At 35.6% G+C, this 24,066-nt stretch overlaps 1 protein-coding gene and 1 long non-coding RNA gene across 10 annotated transcripts in view; one reads left to right on the top strand and one right to left on the bottom strand.

The window, feature by feature from the left end:
- LOC122239513 overlaps positions 1–21,226 on the top strand; it is a 44,005-nt gene extending 22,779 nt beyond the window's left edge. For 2 of the 4 annotated variants that reach the window (XR_006218703.1, XR_006218707.1), the window contains exon 3: positions 9,528–10,027. This is a non-coding gene — a long non-coding RNA (uncharacterized LOC122239513). Of the gene's footprint in view, positions 1–4,230; positions 5,034–9,527; positions 10,028–21,100 lie in introns of those variants that run through there. The other 2 variants (XR_006218708.1, XR_006218710.1) reach the window with 2 other exon arrangements.
- The window catches only part of ZFYVE16 (zinc finger FYVE-type containing 16), a 58,011-nt gene that overhangs the window by 15,850 nt on the left and 18,095 nt on the right, over positions 1–24,066 (bottom strand). For 5 of the 6 annotated variants that reach the window (XM_042989232.1, XM_007079804.3, XM_042989233.1 and 2 more), the window contains 11 exons: positions 23,789–23,885; positions 20,858–21,019; positions 17,640–17,782; positions 15,192–15,567; positions 13,615–13,737; positions 12,751–12,906; positions 11,942–12,166; positions 8,801–8,883; positions 7,909–8,013; positions 6,949–7,096; positions 4,094–4,174 (listed from right to left, as the gene is read on the bottom strand). In XM_042989232.1, coding sequence (XP_042845166.1) covers positions 4,094–4,174; positions 6,949–7,096; positions 7,909–8,013; positions 8,801–8,883; positions 11,942–12,166; positions 12,751–12,906; positions 13,615–13,737; positions 15,192–15,567; positions 17,640–17,782; positions 20,858–21,019; positions 23,789–23,885 — 1,699 coding nt within the window. Of the gene's footprint in view, positions 1–4,089; positions 4,175–6,948; positions 7,097–7,908; positions 8,014–8,800; positions 8,884–11,941; positions 12,167–12,750; positions 12,907–13,614; positions 13,738–15,191; positions 15,568–17,639; positions 17,783–20,857; positions 21,020–23,788; positions 23,886–24,066 lie in introns of those variants that run through there. The other variant, XM_042989236.1, reaches the window with a different exon arrangement.

Genomic DNA, 24,066 nt, shown 5'->3' with positions numbered 1-24,066 from the left:
AAAATTTTTTTAAAAATCTTAAAAGACTCCACCAAAAACTTAACTAGAACTGATAAGTAACTTCAGTGAAGTCTCAGGATACAAAACCAATGTACAGAAATTGGTCGTGTTCCTATACACTGATAAACACAGAGTAAAATTAAGGAAACAATCCCATTTACAACTGCACCAAAAACAGGGGCACCTGGGTGGCTCAGTCAGTTAAGTGTCTGACTTCAGCTCAGGTCATGATCTCACGGCTTGTGAGTTCAAGCCCTGTGTCAGGCTCTGTGCTGACCGCTCAGGGACTGAAGCCTGCTTTTGGATTCTGTCTCCCTCCCTGCCCCTCCCCCGCTACTGCTCGCTCACTCTCTCTCAAAAATAAACCAAAAAAATTTAAAAAAAGGAAAACAAAGCAATTGCACCAAGAACAATAAAATATCTAGGAATAAACTTAACCAAAGAAGTGAAAGATCTGTACTCTCAAAACTATAAAACACTGACAAAAGAAATTCAAGATGATACAAAGAAATGGAAAGACATTCCATGCCCATGGGGTGGAAGAACAAACATTGTTTAAAGGTCTATACTACCCAAAGCAATCTACAGATTTCATGTAATCCCTATCAAGATACCTACAGCATTTTTCACATAACTAGAACAAACAATTCTATAATTTGTATGGAACCAGAAATGACCCTGACTAGCCAAAGCAATCTTGAAGAAGACAAACAAAACTGGAGGTATCACAATTTCAGACTTCAAATTATATTACAAAGCAGTAGTAATTAAAACAGAATGGTACTAGCATAAAAATATACACATAGATCAGTGGAACAGAAGAGAAAACCCAGAAATAAGCCCACAATTATATGGTCAATTAATCCTTGACAAAGGAGGGATGAATAAATAACGAAAATGATAGTCTCTTCAATAAATGATACTGGGGAAACTGGACAGCTACATGCAAAAGAATGAAACTGGGGGGGTGCCCTGGTGACTCAGCTGGTTAAGCATCCAACTCTTGATTTTGGCTCAGGTCATGATCTACGGTTGCATAATCAAGCCTCACTTTGGGCTTCATGCTAGGCATGGAGCCTGCTTTATGATTCTCTCCCTCCCTCTCCCTCTCCCCCTTCCCTGCTCATGCATGCACATGCTCTGTCTTTAAAAAAAAAAAAAGGAATGAAACTGGACCACTTTCTTATACCATACACAAAAATAAACTCAAAACAGATTAAAGACCTAAATGTGAGACCTGAAACCATAAAAATCCTTGAAAAGAGCACAGACAGTAATTTCTCTGACATAGGTGACAGCAACATTTTTCTAGATATGTCTCCTGAGTCAAGAGAAATCTAAGTAAAAATAAACTATTGAGACTACATCAAAACAAAAAGTTTCTGCACAGTAAACACAACGAAATTAAAAGGCAACATCCTGAATGGCCGAATGTATTTGCAAATGATATATCTGATAAAGGGTTAGTATCCAAAATATATAAAGAACATATACAGCTCAATACCCCAAAAAACAAATATTCCAATTTAAAAATGGGCAGAAGACATCCAGATGGCCAATAGACACATGAAAAGATGCTCAACATCACTCATCATCAGGCAAATGCAAATCAAAACCACAATGAGATATCACCTCATACCTGTGAGAATGGCTAAAATCCACAATACAAGTAACAAGAGGGGTTGGTGAAGATGTGGAGAAAAAGGAATCCTTGTGTACTGCTGGTAGTAAGGCAAAGTGGTGCAGCCACTGTGGAAGGTAGCAGGGTGGTTCCTCAAAAAATTAAAAATAGAACTACCCTATAATCCAATAATCTCACTAATGGATATTTACCCAAAAAATAAATAAAAAACACTAATTCAAGGGATACATGCACCCCTTTGTTTAAAGCAGCATTATTTACAATAGCCAAACTAGGGAAGCAGCCCAAGTGTCCACTGACAGATAAACAGATAAAGAAGATGTGATACACACACACACACACACACACAGAATATTACTCAGCCATAAAAAAATGAAATCTTGCCCTCTGCAACAATGTGGATAGAGGTAGAGAGTATAATGCTATGCAAAGTAAGTCAGTCAGAGAAAGACAAATACGACATGATTTCACTCATATGTGGAATTAAAGAAACAAAACAAATAAGGAAAGAAAAAAAAGAGATAAACCAAGAAACAGACTCTTAAGTGTAGAGAACAAACTGATAGTTACCACAGAGGAGGTGGATGGGTGTAATAGGTGACAGGGATTAAGCAGTACACTTATCATGATGAAACAAACAAAAAACCCCAAAACATTTAAAAAGCCTGAAGATATGTGATAAGAAATAAGAAAAAATATAATTGGATACCTCACATCCATTATCAGAATGACAGAGATGGCACACAAAATTGAATCATAAAAGCTCACTTATTTTTAAAAGGTATTATTTGACAAACATGGATCTAGACAAGAGCATTTACATTCACTGCTTCAACTGGTAGACCTAGCCAATAATCAAGAAAAATAAAAGCCAGATGGACTGTAAAGAAATAAGCAAAATTACCATTATTAAAATATGATATACTGAGCTATAAAGAAAACTCTAAAAAGATCTATAGGTAAATTATTGTAAACAATGAGAATTCAGCAGTGTTACTGGTTATAAGATAAAAATACAGAAATAAATGAATTTCTAGACATCAAAACAAAAACTTTAAAAAGATACATTTACATCAGCAATAAAATCTGTTACAGAAATAAATCAAAAGAAGACATGCAAGACCTATACAAAAACTATAAAATTTAAGTTTTTAATTTTTTAAAAGATTTTATTTTTAAATAATCTCTACACCCAATATGGGGCTCAAACCCCCAACCCTGAGATCAAGAGTTGCATGGTCTTCTGACTGAGCCACCCAGGTGCCCCTATAAAATTTCACTAAAAGACAGTGAACATTACCTAAATTAAGGATAGCCCATTTTTATGGATAGGAACACTGAGAATGGAAAATAAGTCAGTTTTTCTCAAAATTAAACTAATTGATTTAACGCAATTCCAATAAAAATTCCAATGGACCATTAGGACCTGACAAGTTGGTCCTAAATTTAATGTGGAAAACTGAAAGGCTTAAAGTGGCCAAGGCACTACTAAAAAAAAGAATAAAGTATGTGCATGGCACCAAAGATAAGAGAATTTCCTATAAACCTATGTTTGAGATAGTAGGGAGGACATTAGTGAAAAAGCAGACTTAAGAATCTCCCAAAATACTCTCCTCCATAAAAAGAACAAGGGAACTAATAAAATGTCACAAGAAACTTTTTTAGAACTCTGGAAATTAACTAAAGTCTTGCAGCAATCTGGGGGATATTTATTCAAGAAAAATGGCTGGATCTTCATAAAAAAAGCAAGCTTTGGGCTTTCTGTCATTTTAACTTTCCTATTCCCATCCTCTCCTCTCTAGCTGAGTGGAAGCCTTAAAAACCAACAGCCTACAATCATGGTAAAAACCAAAAGCCTGGTAGCCACAGGAAAGGGCAAAAGGAGGTCAGAGCTCCTTCAAAGTCTCATTACCAGAGAATTGATAATTTTGACTTGGGTATTTTGCCCAGTACAAAAAGGCCTTTCTCAGGGAGCATTTGTCAAAAACAATTAGAGGCCAATGATTAACAGTGGAGCCACCTGTGCAGCAGATGAACAGAAGAGGCAAACAATAGGCCAACCAAACACTTAAAAGGAAAAGCTGGAGAATGTGATGGCCATAAGGTTTTGAAAAGCTCTAACATATTTCTGGGAATTTAGAAGGCCACACACATGTACAATACTGTGTGCATGATCAGGGTGTGTGCATGCTAAGGAAACACCCTAAGTTCTCACCTCAGACTGACTGTTAGGCTCTGTACAGGCAGGACGTGCAGCCTATGGCAGAGTTGTTATGCTTAAGGTAGACCCAAATATTGGCAATATTCTGGTCCTTGAGTTGGGTAATGATTTCATATAAATTTGTGGTAGTGTGCTTTCTAACTTACATATGTTCTTTTGTGTCAAATACATTTTAAAAGGAAATGGAAAACATCTTTACGTTAAAACAATCTTAAAAATGAAATTCATACCTTCAACTATGCTGGACTTAGCAAGAAATCCTGAAGATGTTTTGAGAGCTCCATTGAATACCACAAAACTTGCACCTGTCACTGATAAAAAAAAAGTCTTAATATTGCTTTTTTTTTTTTTTTTTTTTTTTTTTTAGAGAGAGAGCAGGAGTGTGAGCGGGGCCAGGGACACAGTGAGACAGATGGAGAGAGAGACAGAATCCCAAGCAGGCTCCACATTCAACACAGAGCCCACCAAAGGGCTCGATCCCACAACCCTGAGTTCATGACCTGAGCAAAATCAAGAGTCTGACACTCAACCAACTAAGCCAAATAGGTAGGTGCCCCTAATGTTACCTTTTTTTGAAATACTATATATTTGTTAAATGTATAATGTGGAGCATGGCATATTTAAGTACTTGATAAATGCCATGCCCATACCATACCACTTATATTAGAAAGCTAATAAAAAAAAACTAGACCAAATTAAGATAAAAAATACTGCATAAAGGTTAGGTAATGTTTGTATCTAATAATTGACAGCTACTGTACTACTTAAAATGTTTGTGTCTATGTCAGAGAATGGGAAATCAAACATCCACTAATGGTAAGACCATAAATCAGAGCAACCTCTATGGAAGACAACTTGATAATTACCTATTAAAATTGCAATTCCACTACCAGGAATATATACATATACAAGGTTATTCATAGTACATTTTTATAAATAACCAAGAATTGGTACTCACTATGTCCATTAATAAGGAAGAAATAAATGAATGATGAACACATAAAAAGTGTAAAGTTACGTAGAATACAAAAGTTCTTTTTATACTAACACAGAATCATCTCCAAGATGTGCTAAAAGAAAAAGCAAGGTGCAGAATGGAATACATGTTATGACTTGTTTAAAAAAGTGGAAGTGGGGAGCCTGGGTGGCTCAGTTGGTTAAGCGTCCGACTTCAGCTCAGGTCACGATCTCACAGTTTGTGAGTTTGAGCCCTGCTTGTGCTGACAGCTCAGAGCCTGGAGCCTGCTTCAGATTCTTTGTCTCCCTCTCTCTGCCCCTTCCCCACTTGTGCTCTCTCTGTCTCTCAAAACTAAATAAAAAATTAAAAAAAATTTTTTAAGTGTAAGGATGATGTGTGTGTGTATTTGCTTAAATATACATGCAAGCAAAAATTTTTCTGAAAGGATGTACAAAAAATTGATAACATTGGTTTGGTTGCCTGTGGGGAGGAAAACAGATGAGCTTCACGGTCAAGGGAAGAAAGGAGGTTTTACACTGTAGATATTTATACCTTTAAAATTTTATAAAATATATACCTATTCAAACAAATATTAAATAGTTGTTGAGTTTCAATAACAAAAGTGTTAATGACATGTTAAATTAAAAATATAAATATCCAGTAAAATCTTCTACTTAATAGATATCTACTAATATAAGAAGGAAATATGTTAATGTCAACAATGGCCATACCTTGGCACTATTTTTTCTTTTACTATTTTTTAAAACACATTCTCTAAACTTACTGTAAATATATATTACCTTTATAATCAGAGGCAAAAATTTTATTAGCAGCTAGAATATCAGACTTTTAAAACTTTATTTTTTATTTAAAATACTTAAAAATTTTTTTAAGTTTATTTACTTATTTTGAGAGGCAGCGAGAGAGCAAGGGAGAGGCAGAGAGAGAGGGTGAGAGAGAGAATCCAAAGCAGGCTCTGCAGTGTCAGTGTAGAGTCCAACACGGGGCTCTACCTTACAAACTGTAAGATCATGACCTGAGCCAAAATCAAGAGTCAGACAGTTACCTGATGAGCCACCTGGTGCCCCCTTTTTTAAAAATACTTTTTAAAAAATATGTATTTTATAAAAATGTATTACTTTTATGAAATACTCACTTTCACTTAACTTTCAATTTGTTAGGCCCTCTATTGCAAGGATTTGGCAATCACAGTAGTCATTGAGGCCATTCAGCCAGAAGTGAGAGTAATGACACTCACATAAGCTACTCTACCACCTTTACCATTTTTATATCCCCAGCCACTTATAATTTTATAAATCATTCTCGGGGCACCTGGGTGGCATGGTCAGTTAACCTTCCGACTTCGGCTCAGGTCATGACCTCATGGTTCGTGGGTTCAAACCCTGCATCAGGCTCTGTGCTGACAGTTCAGAGCCTGGTGCCTGCTTTGGATTCTGTGTCTCCCTCTCTCTCTGCCCCTCCCCAACTCACGCTCTATGTGTCTCTCTCTCAAAAATAAATAAACATTAAAAAAAATTATAAATCATTCCTCATTCTTTATCCACCCTGTACTCCCCTAAGAAGAGTTGAAGCAAAGAGCAAACAAAGGTGACAAACACCTCATTCCAGAGAGAAATTACTGAAAATAAAATTCATACCACATGGGATAAATTAAACCTGAAGATATCAAAATAAATATAATGTTTAACCTTTAAACCTAATGTAGCCCAAGAAAAAAACACAAATTAGAAGCAATTTTTAATCTCTGTAGCTAAAATTTTATTTTTTATTTTATGTTTTCTTTTATTTTTGAGACAGAGAGAGAGTGTGAGCAGGGGAGGGGCAGAGGGAGACACACAATCCGAAGCAGGCTCCAGACTCTGAGCTGTCAGCACAGAACCCAAGGTGGGGCTCGAACTGGTCAACCGCTAGATCATGACCTGAGCCGAACTCAGACACTCAACCGACTGAGCCACCCAGATGCCCCTGTGTAGCTAAAATTTTAAAGCAAACTGTATTATCATCATCAATTCAGCAAATAAGTAAAATATATATATATTTCCCCTTTGGATGGAATTCCATTTATTGAGGTCCTTTTATAGATCAATACTAGGAACCAACACTTACCTTTTCTAGGATGGCCAGTGGCACTGTTGGCCTGTGTTTGATAAATGCCATCATTCTGTATACAGACTAGGTGAGAATCTGCTTCAGTACTAAAACTAGCTCCAATGCTAATGACATGCTCATTAGAAGAATTTATAACTTTCATCACCTGGGGGAAAAAAAACCACCATTTAGAAACACTATTAACATGCTATGTCCTTATTAGTTACAATCATTCAAAGGGCCACATTTCCAACCAGCTTCTAAGCTTCTTCTTTATTATCAAGCTTTGGTCTAGACAACTCCCTGAGAATGTGATAGAAACCAATGTTTTAACATAAAATCACCTCAATTAACAGATAAAACAGTAAAGGGGCACCTGGGTGGCTTAGTCAGTTAAGCCTCTGACTCTTGATTTTGGCTCAGGTCATGATCCTACTGTCTGTGAGACTGAGCCCCAAATTGGGCTCTGCCCTGAAAGCGTGCACCCTGCTTGGGATTCTCTCTCTCCCTCTCTCTGTACCCCTCCCCTGCTTGTGTGCACTCTCTTTCTCGGTCTCAAAATAAACATTAAAAAAAACAGTAAAGAAAAAACAAATCCCTTATTAGGAAACAAATCTAAAATTTCAAAAATATTGGGGTGCCTGGGTGCTCAGTTGGTTGAGCGTCCGACTTTGGCTCAGGTCATGATCTCGCGATTTGTAAGTTCGGGCCCCGCAGCAGGCTGTGTGCTGACAGCTCGGAGCCTGCAGCCTGCTTCGAATTCTGTGTCTCCCTCTCTGCCCCTCCCCTGCTCATACTCTGCCTCTCTCTGTCTCTCAAAAATAAATAAATGTTAAAAAAATTTTTTTTAATTTCAAAAATATTATTTTTTGCCATTATGTATTAGACAGTCTGATTCAAAACAAATTTAACACACCTTTAAAGAAATCTAATGTTCAATAATTATCTTCAAAATCTGCATGAAGAAATTAAACTTACATCATTGTATTTTTTCCGAGGTATTTTTATGCAGCTCTTCCCCATTTCCATATGAATCAATAGCTGGTCTATGGTATGCAAGGTATACTGGTAATTTCGAAGGTCCTACATATAAAATAATGACATTTCCATAAACCTTAAACTATCCATGAGCATTTTACCCATTCATTAAATACTTTTTTAATAATGTCCATCATTTTAAGACTTGTGATATATAACTATCAAAATGCCATACAGAAAGTAGTACCAACTTGAAAAACCAACTAATTCTCCTAGCTACTCCACAATAGTAATAAAGAATATCATTCTCAGGAAAAATTCTGTAGTATTTAGGGGTGATGTCCTCTTTCTAATTATAAATCTTCCAAAATAAGTCTTCAAAGTAAACATGTATAAATTAAAAATAAGTCCACTCAAAAAAAAAAAAATAAGTCCAAATACTTTTTTATGGTTACAAATAAAACAATTATTTAAATTAAAGGTAGAAGGGAACCTGAGATTATCTAATCCAATCCTTCCTATTACAAATGAGGAAACTCAGGCCACAATTTGCTCAAAATCACCAAACTGACTGACTTTACTAACATTGTTACTAATTACTTTTACTAACACTTCAATAACTGTGTAGATCTCACATTACCTAAATGTGTTAGCAATGCAGCAGAATGAATCAAAAGGCAATCAGAATCAGGTACACATAAATTAAGAGATGTATTCTAAAAAGCAATCCATTAGAAACAGAGCCCATTTATCTAAATAAAGATATATTATAAACAAACTCTCATTATACCAAATATGCCAAATTAATAGAGGAAAATGCAAACATATAAAATATGCTAAATAAAATATTAAAGTTAACAATGTAAGAACACTTAATTGTTTGATTACTCACAACAAGTAAGTTCATAATAGTATGTCCTATTTCTCCAAAAAGAGGTTTTCGGCCTCTGATACTTGTTAGAGGAGCAGGATATACTATAGATAAGAAAGGCAAACTGGTTACCATCAATAAAACCCCAAAAAAGTCTTGAATTTATTACTTCTAATTCTCATTTTTCAAAGATTATGGATAGATACATACCCAATCAGTTCTCTGGGGAAAGTGAGAGATACATTAACCCATAGTGTGTATTTACTGGAGGCTACACTGAACTGCAAACTTTATATACATTATCTTATTTAAGCCCTAAAACAACCCAGTGAGGCAAGTATGTCTACCCATACTTTACAAATGGGAGAGGAGAGACACAGAAATTAATAAAATTGTCTATGGTGACTAAGTTAATCACCAGTGAAACAGATTTGAAATTAGGCTTGCTTCATTCCAAAGTATTTAATCTTTTCATTATACATGTTGATTTCACAAAACGATAATGGCTGGAAAATCAGTGATCTGATATACCCCTATAAAGTTCTGACAATTTAAACAGAAATGAATAATTCAGGATTTTTAAGACATTTAAAATTAATATTCAATTGTGCTAATTTACAGATGGTAGTAAACTTTTATAGTTCTTGGGTCAGCATGATAAAAGGGGTACACAGAGTCAAAAAAATCAATGCAGAGAAACAGAAGAAAGGTGGAGTCTATCACGTAACTACTTTTCTCTTCCTTTAAGGCACTATAAATATTATTCACCAAAAGGAAAAGGTATTTGGTTAGCAGTGCAGCACGCTTCTGGAAGAAAAGGTAAGACATTTCTATAATAATAAAAAGCAGAAAACATTTTAACTTTCAGTTCTCAGCCTAGTTCTTAAACAAACCTCTCTCATACCTGTCATACAAATATTCTTTCTTAATATTCTAAGAAAACACATATTACCTGACATTATCTATTTTTAAAATTTAAGTCAGAGCAACTCACATCTTTGCTATTACAAACATACTTTTTGGTTTTTAAAAGGACAACTATGTTATTTAGAGGGCAGAGGGTACAGAATGGAAAAAGACACAGATGTTAGTGGTAAAAGACATTAAAATGATAAGTGATCTGATTAAGATATGTGATGACTTTTCACTCCATCTTTTATGAATGAGGGAGCATCCTTTACAACTTGAAGTAATTTTTTTTAATTTTTTTTTTTACATTTATATTTATTTTTGAGAAACAGAGTGAGACAAAGCGTGAACGGGGGAGGGGCAGAGAGAGTAGGAGACACAGAATCTGAAGCAGGCTCCAGGCTCTGAGCAAGCGGTCAGCACAGAGCCTGATGCGGGGCTCGAACCCACGAACTGTGAGATCATGACCTGAGCCGAAGTCGGACGCTCAACCGACTGAGCCACCCAGGCGCCCCTACAACTTGAAGTAATTTTATTTGAAACAGTATTTTCAAAGGTTATGGCTTATTTAGAAAGACAACGTTCTGTCAGGGTTACAAAGGGATCTCTTAAATCACCTAATCCAACACTGAATGATAATCCAAACAAACAGTCTCAATGCAAATGTGTAGATAATCCCCACTTTCTACTACTATTTCTAATAATTACTGCTTTCAGACCATTATTTCTATCCTTTAATCTTGGAACTCTAACTTTTGTCATTAAATTTTCCATACATCCATTTTCTCTAACACACACACACACACACACACACACACACACACACACACACACACACAGTACTTCCAAGTTCATGCCTAAAGAGGCATGGACACCATGCCTCTTTATATCTAAAATCCACCAATACATAAAGAACTCAGAAAACAGCTAAAACTAATTAACTTCTATGTATGTACAGGTTTCTCCCTCATCCAAGTTTGCTTTAATACCACTTTGCTTTTACAAAAGACCTATGTGACTTCCTGTTTTCACTATGAAACAGATTTTTGTGCTTATGAAGTGGTGATAGCTTCTTTCCTTTACGCCATTTTGGCTTTAAAAAGGTTTTATAGGAATGTTCTACTTTCAGGTAGCAGGAAAAACCTGTATAACTCATGATTTTTATCCTCATCATCACTAAACAGCTATCATAGCTTTTGGGCTCCAACCCCTGTGATCTTCTGATAAGTCCCACAAGTTGCTCCATGATTTTGCTTCTTTGAGCATGAGAAAAACAGATTTAGTATCTATAAGTGATACTAACCAAAACACTGGCCAAAGTTATATATTATATGTTCCATAACGACTTAAGGTTATATATTAACCTAACTTCTCATAAAAATAGCATTCAAATATTTATATCAGAGACAAAATATCAGGCTGAATGTATGAAATAACTGACACAGAATTAAATTTCCTAAGCTCTGTAGTTTATACAATAAAAAACCTGAAATAAAATTTACGTTTTACATAATAGCATCACATGTTTAAATCCTAAATGGTAAAGACCTCCCCCTAAAATCAAACAGCATAATAAATTTGCCAAAGAGGGAGATTTATATCTCACTGAATCTGCCCATCTTGAAATATTTTATAAATTTTATAAACCCCCTACATTTAATTTTCCTCCAAGAAAATACCTATTTTAATTAAATTATAATCAAATACCTAAAATTTCATTAGATATATTTTACATGCAATAAATAATTTCTTGAAAAAAGTCAGGGATGAAGGGTGGGAATTCAAAAAGTTTAACACCAGAAATTATTTCAACTTAGAAATAACCATATACATAAACCCAGACCATTATTTCATAATCTTTCATGTTTGGTTTCATGATGTACACAAATTTAGAGGGGAAATCATTTACCTTCTTAAAATATAGGAAATGTAACAAAATGTACTCCCTACGGTATATGCTTTTAAGAAAACTTTTCAATGTTTTCTATGTTTTGTTCTAAAATTTAAAAACAAATTTTTTTAAGGTAAGTTAATATAGCTATCAACATCTAAAACTTCATGATATACCAAGGTTGTCTAGACAGTTCATTTGGTAGTAGAGAAAGGCTGTTTTGGAATTTTAAAAATATATCAAAACAAAAGTAGTCCCCTTAAATCCATTAAAAAATTGATTTTAATGATATCACTGAAATTCTTATTTTACATTTAGTACATATGAACCTATGTGATTTAACTTATTATTCTAAAACTTACCTTTATATTCTGCACCCAGTCTCAACATTAAACGCATAGGAAAAACCTTTGCCCAGGGAATCTCTAGCTTCTGGATAAGAATTCCACAAAGAAAAGGATTACTTGGTAATAGGAGATCATCAAGTTTCTGAAAAGTAGGTGTAATAAACAGAAATCCTCCATGATCCTTGCTACTGAGAAAACTCTCAGTAAAAGTTATATTGTCCAAGTTTTCTATGTATTTTCCTAGAAATAAAATCATTAATAAGAAGATTTTTAAATTGTTCTGAGAGGCATTCTAAGTTTGAATGTTGCAGTATAAACTTTCTTAAATAAAAGCAACGTAGATTTTTTTTTTCTTATTTCCACTCTTGAAGCATCATCAATTGAGTAACTTATGTGTACAAAGCTCAGTTATTCCTGGAGACTGAGAATTGTGAACAAAATTTTGAAAATGTTTCTAACCACAGGTAGTTTAAAATTTTTCTCTGCACTGCATGACCAAGTGAAAATTCTTATCTCCCCCAATCCTACACAGATAGTAAGAAAACAATATAGACATATATAAAAAAATGAAGGCAAATATATTTCCATTTTTAAAATTAAAAAAAAAAACTGTTTAAAGACACTAATTACATAAAATGCTAGATTTAAGGTGACTGAAAATGATGAAAATTGAAAATGACTGAAAATGACTGAAAATCTTTTAAGACATCAGCAATCTCTTCACAAAATAAATCTTTAGCACAGTTAGCATAGCCAAAAGCATAAATGCCTTTAATTAATTTATCCATCCCCTGGTCTGAACAGTTCAAAATAAAATGCTATACCTTTTAGAGCATCCTTATAGATGGTGATAAATAGTTTGAAGATGTCGGTCGGAATAGCATCTTCATTTGGCAAACATAATAATAGAATAATTATTTCTGCCTGTCCCAAGCCATGCAATCCATTGGTTGAGAAGTACCAATATTTGTCTGAGGAATCTTAAGTGATAAAAGCATACAACTATAAATGTCAACTTCTTTTAACCACAGAAACTAATGTAGTTGTCCTTTGCATGAAGCACAACTTTTCAAATTCCTTATTTTCCCAAAGTTCTCCTCACAAAAAAACACTTTAAATTATATAAGATTAATGTAAAAGAAAGGATGAAAGATTATCTTATAGAGTCAATTAATAAATAACACTAAAATAAAAAATAAAATAAAAGATGCACTAATATGCTGAAATGTAGTGGGTAAGAATCAATTAAGTTTGTTTCAGAGAATGAAACGCTGAGAGATGCATTGTTAAGTACTGAGGATTATTTACTTCCTTACTTTTAATTAGGTCACATGTCACTTACTCTAAAACTGTCTTTATTGCTATTAAATCAAGATTCTTATTTAATTACCAAATTTCAATTCATCTAAAAGCTATATGAAACACAGTCAATTATATCATTAATATCAAAATATAGCTCAGCTAGGAGCCCATAAGCTTAACCTAGCACTGACTGAAAGACACTAGTAGAAATCTTTAAGCTTTCGTTTCAAGTTCCACTGAATATAAATCTAAAAAATCTATATTCCTTTGTGGCTAAAAATTCAATACCCAATGCTTACTTTTTATAGTTGCCAGTCAAAATTCAATTAATTAATTTCAGAAATTCTGCATACCAATTAGGCAAAGAAAGATTAATCATTACTTACAAAATACTATCTTGACATTCACAAGTAGATTAGCATTTAAGACAAATGTAACAGGACGAAAACTTTTGCTTTCAAGAAGCAAAATGATTTGCTCATGAGATGGGTGTTCTTCTATTACAGGCACTAAATCATGAAAGTAACATATTCGTTAGAATATAACTTCCAGTTAAATATGCTTGCAATAAAAACAAAAAAAACACATTTAGAAATCCTTCAATAGCTTGATCAAACTTAGTAACAAAAGCAAACCCATTTCATAAAAATCAGTCAATGCCCTGGACAACTATTATTATGTACTCATTCTTTTCTATTTATGTAAAGATATTAATGCTATAATACATATAAGCCCTGACATAGTATATTATATATGTAGTATATATGCAAATACGTTGATTAAACAGCATATTTATGCAATTTTAAAACACACATTTTTGTAAAGTGGATTCCAGACTGCCAGCCACTCTATTTATAAATTCTGAAATTTACAACTCTTGAAAGTACAGCTTTATAACTCTCAAATTGTACATACTGCTTGCTGCCATATGCCCTATGTCAGTGACCAAGTGTCAAAAAACATCTTGATATCATCAACAGGAAAACAAGCAAAGTATAGGACTTAAGGTATTTCTGCCACTACAGGCAGGTTCATGAAATAGCTCCTACTGACAGAACAGAGATCCTAAGCTTTATTCCCCTATATTATGATGCAAAGAACATAATCATTTCATGTTGCAGGATGCAGCATAATGCCTGGGGTGACAAGGATGTATCCTAGGGAACTACTCTGAGTTGGGAGCTAGCCACAGAAACTCCAGCTTGAAAAGGACCTTAGAGATCGTACAGGTTCTCTTCTTTTACACAGGAAACTGAAGCCCATAGAGATTAAATAACATGCTTCAAGTCATAGATGTATTAAGTAGTAAATGAGGAACTAAAGTTCCTACTTTGCTGTCCAATCCAATACTCTCTTCTTTGGGCGCTATGCTCCTTTAAAGAAAAATGATATGGGGGGAGGGGGGCAGGGGAAAAAATAACAAAACCCTAAAACAATGGAAATATTTTCAGGACTAAAAATCAATGAGTTTCCCTGTTGAACTAGACTTTTGCCTCATTCTAAATTAGGGACTCAAGATGTCATAAATGAATCATATCCATTCAACTCAAAAGTTCAGATCTTTTTAGAATTTGTTTTCACATAATAAGACTTTTTGTAAACTTAAGATACCAAGCCATAGTACATATTTCAACCAAATTGTCTAAGCCTAAAAAGTACATTTCATACATCACAAAATTCACCAGTACATTCTTTCAAAAAAACCCTCTTTTAAAATTTAAATAGGGCCGCTTGGGTGGCTCAGTCGGTTAAGCGGCCGACTTAGGCTCAGGTCATGATCTCGCGGTCCGTGAGTTCGAGCCCCGCGTCGGGCTCTGTGCTGACAGCTCAGAGCCTGGAGCCTGTTTCAGATTCTGTGTCTCCCTCTCTCTGACCCTCCCCCGTTCATGCTTTGTCTCTCTCTGTCTCAAAAATAAAATAAATAAATGTTAAAAAAAAAAAATTTAAATAACTGCTATCCTACCTGATCCCTTTTCTCCAGATGCAACCATAAGAGGGGGCAAACTGTCCTCATCATTAGGTAGAAGACTAATCTTATTGCAGACATTCTTGTCAATATCACACAGTAACCTATAATCCGAAGTACTAGCAACAGGTAAATTGCTGTGAACTAAGACATCAGTAGGAGTAGGTGGTCCCTCAATTTCTGCAAAAACATCATCATTTAGTGTAAAAGAACAAGAAGTAGGTAACCCCTCAGTTCCTGTGTTTATAGGCAGTTTTTTCACAGATGGAACCTGAGAAATAGGACTCCGAATTATGTCACTTGTTATCTCTCCTATCTCATTGTTTGCTTTCTCCACTGCAGTAGAATGGGCATGATCCACTGTGTTTACTGTCTGTAAAATATGGAATTAAAAAAACAAAACAAAACACATCAGTTCATATTCTCTGTTCAACTGTGAAATGTTAATCGCTATAACCAAAGATACCTTTTTAACAAGAATAAATAAAACCAAAATGGGCTCGGAAATTCTTCAGAAGCCAAATTTGCCAAGAAACAGTACCATTTTGCCTCTTTAAATTCTGAAGAGTAAGACTTAACTTTACTATATCATATACTCAGTAGGTGTTAATGACTTTAATTTTATAGACTAGAAAAAGGAGGCAAGAAGAACTTCAGGATCCTGTACCATATCACACACTAAGCAAATTTAGTTCAACTAAACTCTCCTGACAATAGCCAAAAAGCCTTGGGTGTGGGGAGGGGACCAAGGGAGAGATCAGCAGGTAGAGCAGGGAGGGGAGTGGTTAGGAAGCAGAGTGGTAGGTATATTCCTCACTAGTAACCACCAATAAACAACATTTCAAGCTGGCTTCAATAAAGCCCCTTTCTTTTTGAACTGGCCAAAGCTGAGTCATTATTAAATGAGAACCAGTTTGAACTCAAGTAAATCTTACTAGCCTGTTTAGAACTTTTATTTTGTTAAAATATCAATTGAGGGTAGGTGTTAGCTAAGAAACATACTTTGGGTAATTATGGCTATTTGTAAATTCTAGCTCATGAACCCTGACAAAAAAGCATAGGTTTATATGCTATGTGAATTTAAACAGAGTAGGATACATAACAATCTTGTCTATACCCAGGATAAATCAGGTAACTGGCACAGAGTAGATGCTCAATAAATTTGTTTACTGAGTAAAAGCATTCCAACTTCATGTATTAATACTCACTTCTATTAATATTTTGCTACTTTACAATAAGAGTTCTTAGTGGGCTGGGATTCCGTCTTACTTATCTTTTATTTAACACCTAGCATATTTGTTTAAATGCAAACATAAATACCACTATCAGATACTTTATTGAATGTATGAAAATCACTAAACACATATTAGTCTAAATTAAATTACTAAATCTCAGTTCTATTTTGTTACACCAGTGGTTCTTAAAACGTAAGTCAGGGGGGCGTCTGGGTGGCTCAGTCGGTTAAGCGTCCGACATCAGCTCAGGTCATGATCTCATGGTTTGTGGGTTTGAGCCCCGCGTCAGGCTCTTTGCTGACAGCTTAGAGCCTGGAGCCTGCTTTGGATTCTGTGTCCCCCACCCTCTCTCTGTTCCTCCCCTGCTTGCACTCTCTCTATCTCTCAAAAATAAATAAAGATTAGGAAAAATTTTTTTAAAAATGTGAGTCAGAGATCTCTGAGGTCCTCAAGATCCTTTCAGGGAGTCAGTGAGGTCCTAGGATTTTCTTCATATAATTTAACTAAAAGCAACATAACACAACAGACTGAATATGGAAGCAGATGTGAGAATCTTGTATTAAGACAGACATCAAAGAATTTTGCAAAAATATGAAAGTGTCATTCCTCTCACTCAACTTTTATTTTGAAATGTCTATAAAAATACTACTTCTATTAATATGACAAATTTATTTTTAAATTAACTTTTATATTTTTCACAATTTTAATACAGGAATTATCACTAGGTATAACCCACATAACCTATAGTAGCTCTTTGAAGGTCTAAGTAAGTTTTAAGAGCATAAAGGCATCCTGAGAGCAAATAGTCTGAGAATCATGACCTTAAACTGACATTAAAAAAGGTAAAATCCGGGGTGCCTGGGTGGCTCAGTCAGTTAAGCATCTGGCTCTTGATTTCTGCTCAGGTCATGATCTCACAGCTTGTGAGACTGAGCCCCATGTTGGGCTCTGCCCTGACAGGGTGGAACTTGCTGAGGATTCTCTCTCTCCCTCTCTCTGCCCTTCCCTCTCACATGTATGTTCTCTTTCTCTCTCTCAAAATAAATGTTTTTAAAAAAGGTAAAATCTAAAATATATTCACTACATCATATATTTCTCACTTTAGGAAGCTCACAGTATTAAAAAAAATAAGTACTATAATAATCATGCTACAGAATATACTTAAAATAAAATCTTATTAAATCAACAAGTCATTCTTTAGATTCCTTACCAAGGGCATATCAGGCAAGAGAGGACTAACGTCTTCAGGACACCTTTTACTTCCAGATGATAATTTTGTTGTATCTGCAACCTCACCATTGGGCAGTATACCATCTGCGAACCATACTCTCTTCTGTTCTTTGGAGCATAATCCTAGGATCAGTTTATAAAGTAAAGTACTTGAATTTGGTAATATTACAATGATTTAATACTAAATCGGTTGGGAAGTGATTTCAAAAGCTTCTTGCTACCCATTGGCAAGACCTGCCTTCTCAGGATTGCAAAGGCCTAGAGAAATGACCTTTTATGATTTATCTACCCAGAATGGAAGTCTTTTCCTAATTCATAAAAAAGGAAGGAGTAACACTGGGAATTACATACTCAGAAAAAGTGGACAGGACAGGTTATATCTTTAGGACACTGGGGGCAGATTTAAAGCCTGTATTACTAAGCATACGTTTCTGAGGAGTGAGTGAAAACTGAATAAAATTTAAAGACCACAGCACAAGGTGGAAAAATGGAGTACACTGGAGGATGGTAGATAAGCAAAGAAAAACATGGAAAAACAGAAAGAAGTATAAAAAGTCTAAAAAGGGCAACAAGATCACTTGTGCATCAGAAGTCATTTCTTATTTTTAATTTACTTAACAAAAGAAGCATAATAATTTTTGTTCTTATAATATGGATATTGGATTTTATTAATATTTCCCTCCCAAATTTGGAGAAAATAATTAGCTATCAGCATAAATATATGTTCTCTTTTATTACAAAGCATCCACAGATGGAGGTTATGAAAAAAGCTGCCAGATGGTTTTAGAATATAAAAATCAAAAGATTGACATCTACCTTCTAGAACATAATACAGATAACACTGAGAAAACTGGCATCACATATAACTTTTGCATTATGGATAGACATTCTAAATAAGGTATCTTTCGGGGCTCCTGGGGGCTCAGTCAGTTAAGCATCTGACTTCGGCTCAGGTCATGATCTCAGGATTTGTGAGTTTGAGCCTCACCCCAGGCTCTGTGTGCTGACAGCTCAAAACCTGAAGCCTGCTTCAGATTCTGTCTCCCTCTCTCTTTGCCCTTTCCCCACTTGCATTCTGTCTCAGAAATAAATAAATGTTAAAAAAAATTTAAATACGGTATCTTTCATGTATCTGCAATACTTTTATAATTTAATAATTTAGGATGTCAAGATAAGACAATATGTAAATATTTTAAAAAAATTTTTTTAATGTTTATTTGTGAGAGAGAGAGAGAGAGAGGGAGAGAGAGAGACAGAGAGACAGAGTGTGAGCGGGGGAGGGGCAGAGAGAGAGGGAGACACAGAATCTGAAGCAGGCTCCAGGCTCTGTCAGCACAGAGCCCAATGCGGGGCTCGAACTCATGAACCATGGGATCATGACCTGAGCCAAAGTCAGACGCTTAACCGACTGAGCCACCCAGGCGCCCCTAGAATATGTAAATATTTTTAAAGTATATTTATTCATTTTAGAGCTATAACATACAACCATATATTCTGAATCTTATTTAAGTTATAATGACAAATGGAAAACAGCTGTATTAAGAGATAAACTGAGGGGCGCCTGGGTGGCTCAGTTGGTTAAGCATCCAACTTCGGCTCAGGTCATGATCTCATAGTGAGTTCAAGCCCTGCATTGGACTCTGTGCTGACAGCTCAGAGCCTGGCGCCTGCTTCAGATTCTGTATCTCCCTCTCTCTCTCTGTCCCTCCCCTCCTCACGTTCTGTCTCTCTCTCTCTCCAAAATAAATAGATATTTAAAAATTTTTTTTTAAAAAGTATACTTAAAATTAAAAAGATAAACTGAAATCCAAAATAATTATCAGAAGTATCTGAATTTGCCTTTAACTGACATTTACACTTATCTTCTAGCAAGTTAGAGGCTAATAGTTTACGTTTAAAAATGTACACAGACTGGGTCACCTGGGTGGCTCAGTCGTTGAGTGTACAACTTCGGCTCAGGTCATGATCTCACAGTTCATGAGTCTGAGCCCCGCTTGGCTCTGTGCTGACAGCTCAGAGCCTGGAGATGCTTCGGATTCTGTGTCTCCCTCTCTCTCTGCCCCTACCCCACTCATATTCTCTCTCTCTCTCTCTCTCTCTCTCTCTCTCTCTCTCTCTCATAAACATTTTAAAAAAATGTACACAGGCTTTACTGAAGACCCTAAACTACAACAGCTATAAAAAAAAGACCAGAGAACCCAAAGATTTTTAAATAGGTTTTAAAAACATTTTTATTGTAGTAAAATATACATTTAAAAACACATTTTTGAAGAGAGGGAGATGTGCCAGTTACTTACTTGTCTCTCAAACCCAAGCCCACCCTTCTATATAAGGTGCTCTTTGATGCCAGGCTAAAGTCTGGAAAGTGCAACTCCCAGACCCCCTTGCTGGTTGGCTCTGACCATGTTCTGCCAATAATGTTGGTGGGAGACTGGAAGGTGGGAAGAGAAGGAATTCTGTTTCCAATTCCTTCCAGGATCCTTACAGCAGCAGTACCACCAGATACACGTGCATGCCATGCAATTTTCAGTACTCCTAATATCAAGCCTGGATCACTCCTTTGCTCAACTGAACACCAATTGTATGAGAGCCCTTGATGGTTCCAGGATTTGCCACTTGGTGCTCCCCCAGAAATCACAATACCAGCCACATAGTACCCCAAGCCCTGAATCCCAGTTCTGAGAACCAAACACCTCCTGGTACTCCTGCACTGAGTTCTAGAATACTGCCTTTCAGGGGCGCCTGGGTGGCTCAGTCAGTTAAGCGTCCGACTTCGGCTCAGGTCATGATCTCACAGTTCGTGAGTTCAAGCCCCGCGTCGGGCTCTGTGCTGACAGCTCAGAGCCTGGAGCCTGCTTCCCATTCTGTGTCTCCCTCTCTCTCTGCCCCTTCCCTGCTCATGCTGTGTCTCTCTCGGTCTCAAAAATAAATAAACATTTAAAAAAAAAAATAGAATACTGCCTTTCACCGTTCATTACCCCAACCCTATGGGTAGTGGTTGTTTCCTGCAGTTAGCAATCTCTGAGTCACTTGAGCATGCCATTTTTGCTCTTCTAGCCTTCTAACACATATACCTACCAGTTCCCCGTACTAAATTTCTTCTGATATCTAGTCTAGTCCTCGCTAGACTCTATCAAACTAGAAAAATTCCATTAAAAATTATCTTTAGTCTAAGACACAGCATTTTCTTCTAATTACCTTCAACACTTGGTTGTTTAAGTGCTGAGATCGGTAAAGTTGTAGGTGAAGGTATACTGGATGTTTGACTCTCCTGAAGAGGCTGGATGTTGGCACATTCATCAGAATGATTAGATTTAAGATTAGAACCAGTTGGACTCATCATCCTTTCGAATGCCTGAGCTATAAAGGGGGAAAATATTAAAATATTAAAATATTTTTGAACTTCAAAGTAAATTATGATAAATTATCTATTTTTTCAAGTTGTGAGGAGAAAGAACTCAATGGCTAAGCAAGAAAAAGAAGTGGCACTTGGCAAAGACAATGACCTTACTCCAGCTGGCAGCACCCTACTTCACTATAAGTTACCAATTGTCTCAATATTCTATTTAGCATATGTTTGATATCTACTAAAGGAAATAACTGCTATTTAATATGACTGTCTTGGTTTTTGTCCTTGTACCCCTACAGTCTGTTTTTGACACAGTTCAGTGTGATTCTTTTAAGACATAAATCCTACCACATCATTCCTGTTTAAAATCCTTTAACTGGTTCCCAACTGGAGTGAAAATCCCAGTTGTTACAGTGGCTCACAAGACCCTACACAGTCTACATCCCTACCTCCTCTGTCTTCCCACTTAGCTCTCTGACCTCATCTCTCACTACGATCCCACTTGCTCATTATGATCCAGCCACCAGGCCTCCTTGTTCTTCAACAAGTCAAATAAGCACTCTCCTAGCTTAGAGTCTTGGCTCTTATTCTCTCTGCCTGGAATGTTCTTCCACAAATACTCACTTTATTCTCAGCTTTATCCTCTCACTTTAAGTCTCTGCTCTCATGTCATATCATAAAGCCTTATTCTGCCCAACATTAAAAAACACTACTTCTTGTTACCAATCCGGCACTATCCATCCCTCTTATAATCTTTTATTTTCATTTAGGATATTATCACCATCTGATATTCTCTTTCCTAACTATCCATCTCTCCCCACATTCCTAAGCTCCACGAGAACAGGAAATACATTCTTTCACAGCTAAAGCTCCAAAATGCAAAATATTGCTTGAATGTTGGTGAATGATTTTTTATCCAAATAACATAGAACAGGCACTGAGAGCTCTCCCTTCAGCATTTCTCCAAACCAATCTGCTAGATATGTTGCCACTGCTACAGTCATCTTCCTCAAAGGCCACTGAATGACAGCACTCTCATGAATCAGCTTCCCCTCACCAAATAAAATCCAAACATCTTACTCTGAGTTTTGAGTAATATCCAACTTGCCCCAAATCTACCTAATGGCACTCACATGCAGGCTTCCTTGAAACTTACACAGTCTCAGCACAGCTTCCTCATTATCCATAATCTCTATTTAAACTATCTTTTCTTCTTAATCCTTTATGGAATCTAACAACCCTTCTTGAGCCATCTTTCTCATCTTATTTAATAACATTATTTTAAATGGTCACGTCTACCATCTTCAACCCTAAAGTTGATATTAAAATAACTTGTGTCTGTTTTCTTGTGGTGTATAAATTAATGTTAAATAGAACTGTGAGAATATATTCTAGAAGGTATCATACAGAATAAATAAAACAGATAACTAAATAACCAAATTCATTCCAAGATATTTTCTTTGAGAAACCAAAGCATGATCCCAAAATCCTACTGAGTCTCTTTAATGACTGCATCTTTTCTCCTGGTACCTTACAGTCAAAATGTTTGAATGTTCACCTAAAACTCTGACATGTCAACTCAAATAATGTTTCAAATATTAGTGGCTATTTTATTTTTTTTCAAGTAGGGAGAGAGAATTATGTGGGAGCCTGAATTCTATTCCTGAATTCTAGCAGGCTGTCTGACCACCAGCACCAGCAGTCTTCTGGGGCTACTGAAACAGCATGGGAAAAAAACCAAAACAACTATAAAGTCTTAAACTAACCTCTTCATAAACAATGTTGGTAATATGGAAATATAAAAAGTTCACACTCTGTTATCTTCCAGAGCAAGGGGCAACAACAGGGAGTAAAGTAGCTTACCTCAGGCTAATAGACTCCCATCAGAGCTTTTTGGAAAACTGATGAAAAATTTTATCTTCATTCAAAAGAGAAAAACAAATTATTATCAGGTATTTATTCTCCTAGCTCACAGGGGAAGCAGTACCTGAGCTAAAAGCACAGGTCTGGTATTGAAAAGTCCCAAGTCATATTTGCTGGGAATTAAACTGTCAACAAATCTTTCAAAATGCCAAGAAGTACTCAAAAGAGCAAATGTGTATTTGAGGGAAAAAGCACAATACAACACACACACACACACACACACACACACACATACTGTGAGAACACAAATAAGACTACCAAGACTATTGCTGATAATGGTAGCTAAGCTAGGGAGCCAGAAACAATGGGAAATTCATACAAACAAAATTCTAAAATTGAGAAGGGAAAAAAATATGAGACAAAATGTGCTAATACTGTGACAGTTCTATGAATTTATATATAAAATCATAAATATTACTACCTTATTTTTTATTCCCATCTTAGATTATAATTTTCTAAAGGGTGGGAACAATTATCTTGCCTTATGCTATTAGTGTGTAACACTAAATACTATTCAACAGTAACTATTCTATAAAAGTTTAGATTAAGATGATAAGGATGACAATGATGTTGACAAAACAAATAGGCAGATGAAATGCAGCATTTAGGGACTTGGTACCTGTTAAAAGTTAATGAACTGCCACTCCAGAAACTGCTTCCTTTCCGGATTGGTAGTATTAATTGTGAGAGTAGAACAAAAAGAAGAGAAACCAAGCCGTGGGATGGCCCACCTAAGCCAGATAAGTCAACACTAGGTCCTCGCCTTAAGAAAATAAAGAAGTTTTTCTTTGTCACAATCCAATTGTTTTTAAGATATATTCAATTACTGGAAGAAAATATGTCAGGTTAATACTCACCTTTACTTATAGACTCAAAGCAGACTACACATACTCTTGCTTCCTTTTCTAGATACTGCAGTTTGCACTTCCTATTACAACAGACACCACAAAAGACCTATAAAGAATAAAATATCGAATTTGGTTTTGTGTCAAGCATGTTTATACCTACAGGAGGCAGGGAGAGAGGAGGCCCAAAATCTAATTAACCAAACACCATTTTTTTGATGATATAAATAATTTTTCTAATCACCATAATCATAGATAGTTATTAAAATAATTATTTTTTGTTTGTTTTA

This window comes from Panthera tigris, chromosome A1, assembly GCF_018350195.1.
Source record: "Panthera tigris isolate Pti1 chromosome A1, P.tigris_Pti1_mat1.1, whole genome shotgun sequence".
NCBI lineage: Eukaryota > Metazoa > Chordata > Mammalia > Carnivora > Felidae > Panthera > Panthera tigris.
Note: the sequence above shows the minus strand (reverse complement) of the source record. Positions and strands in the feature narration are given on the sequence as shown.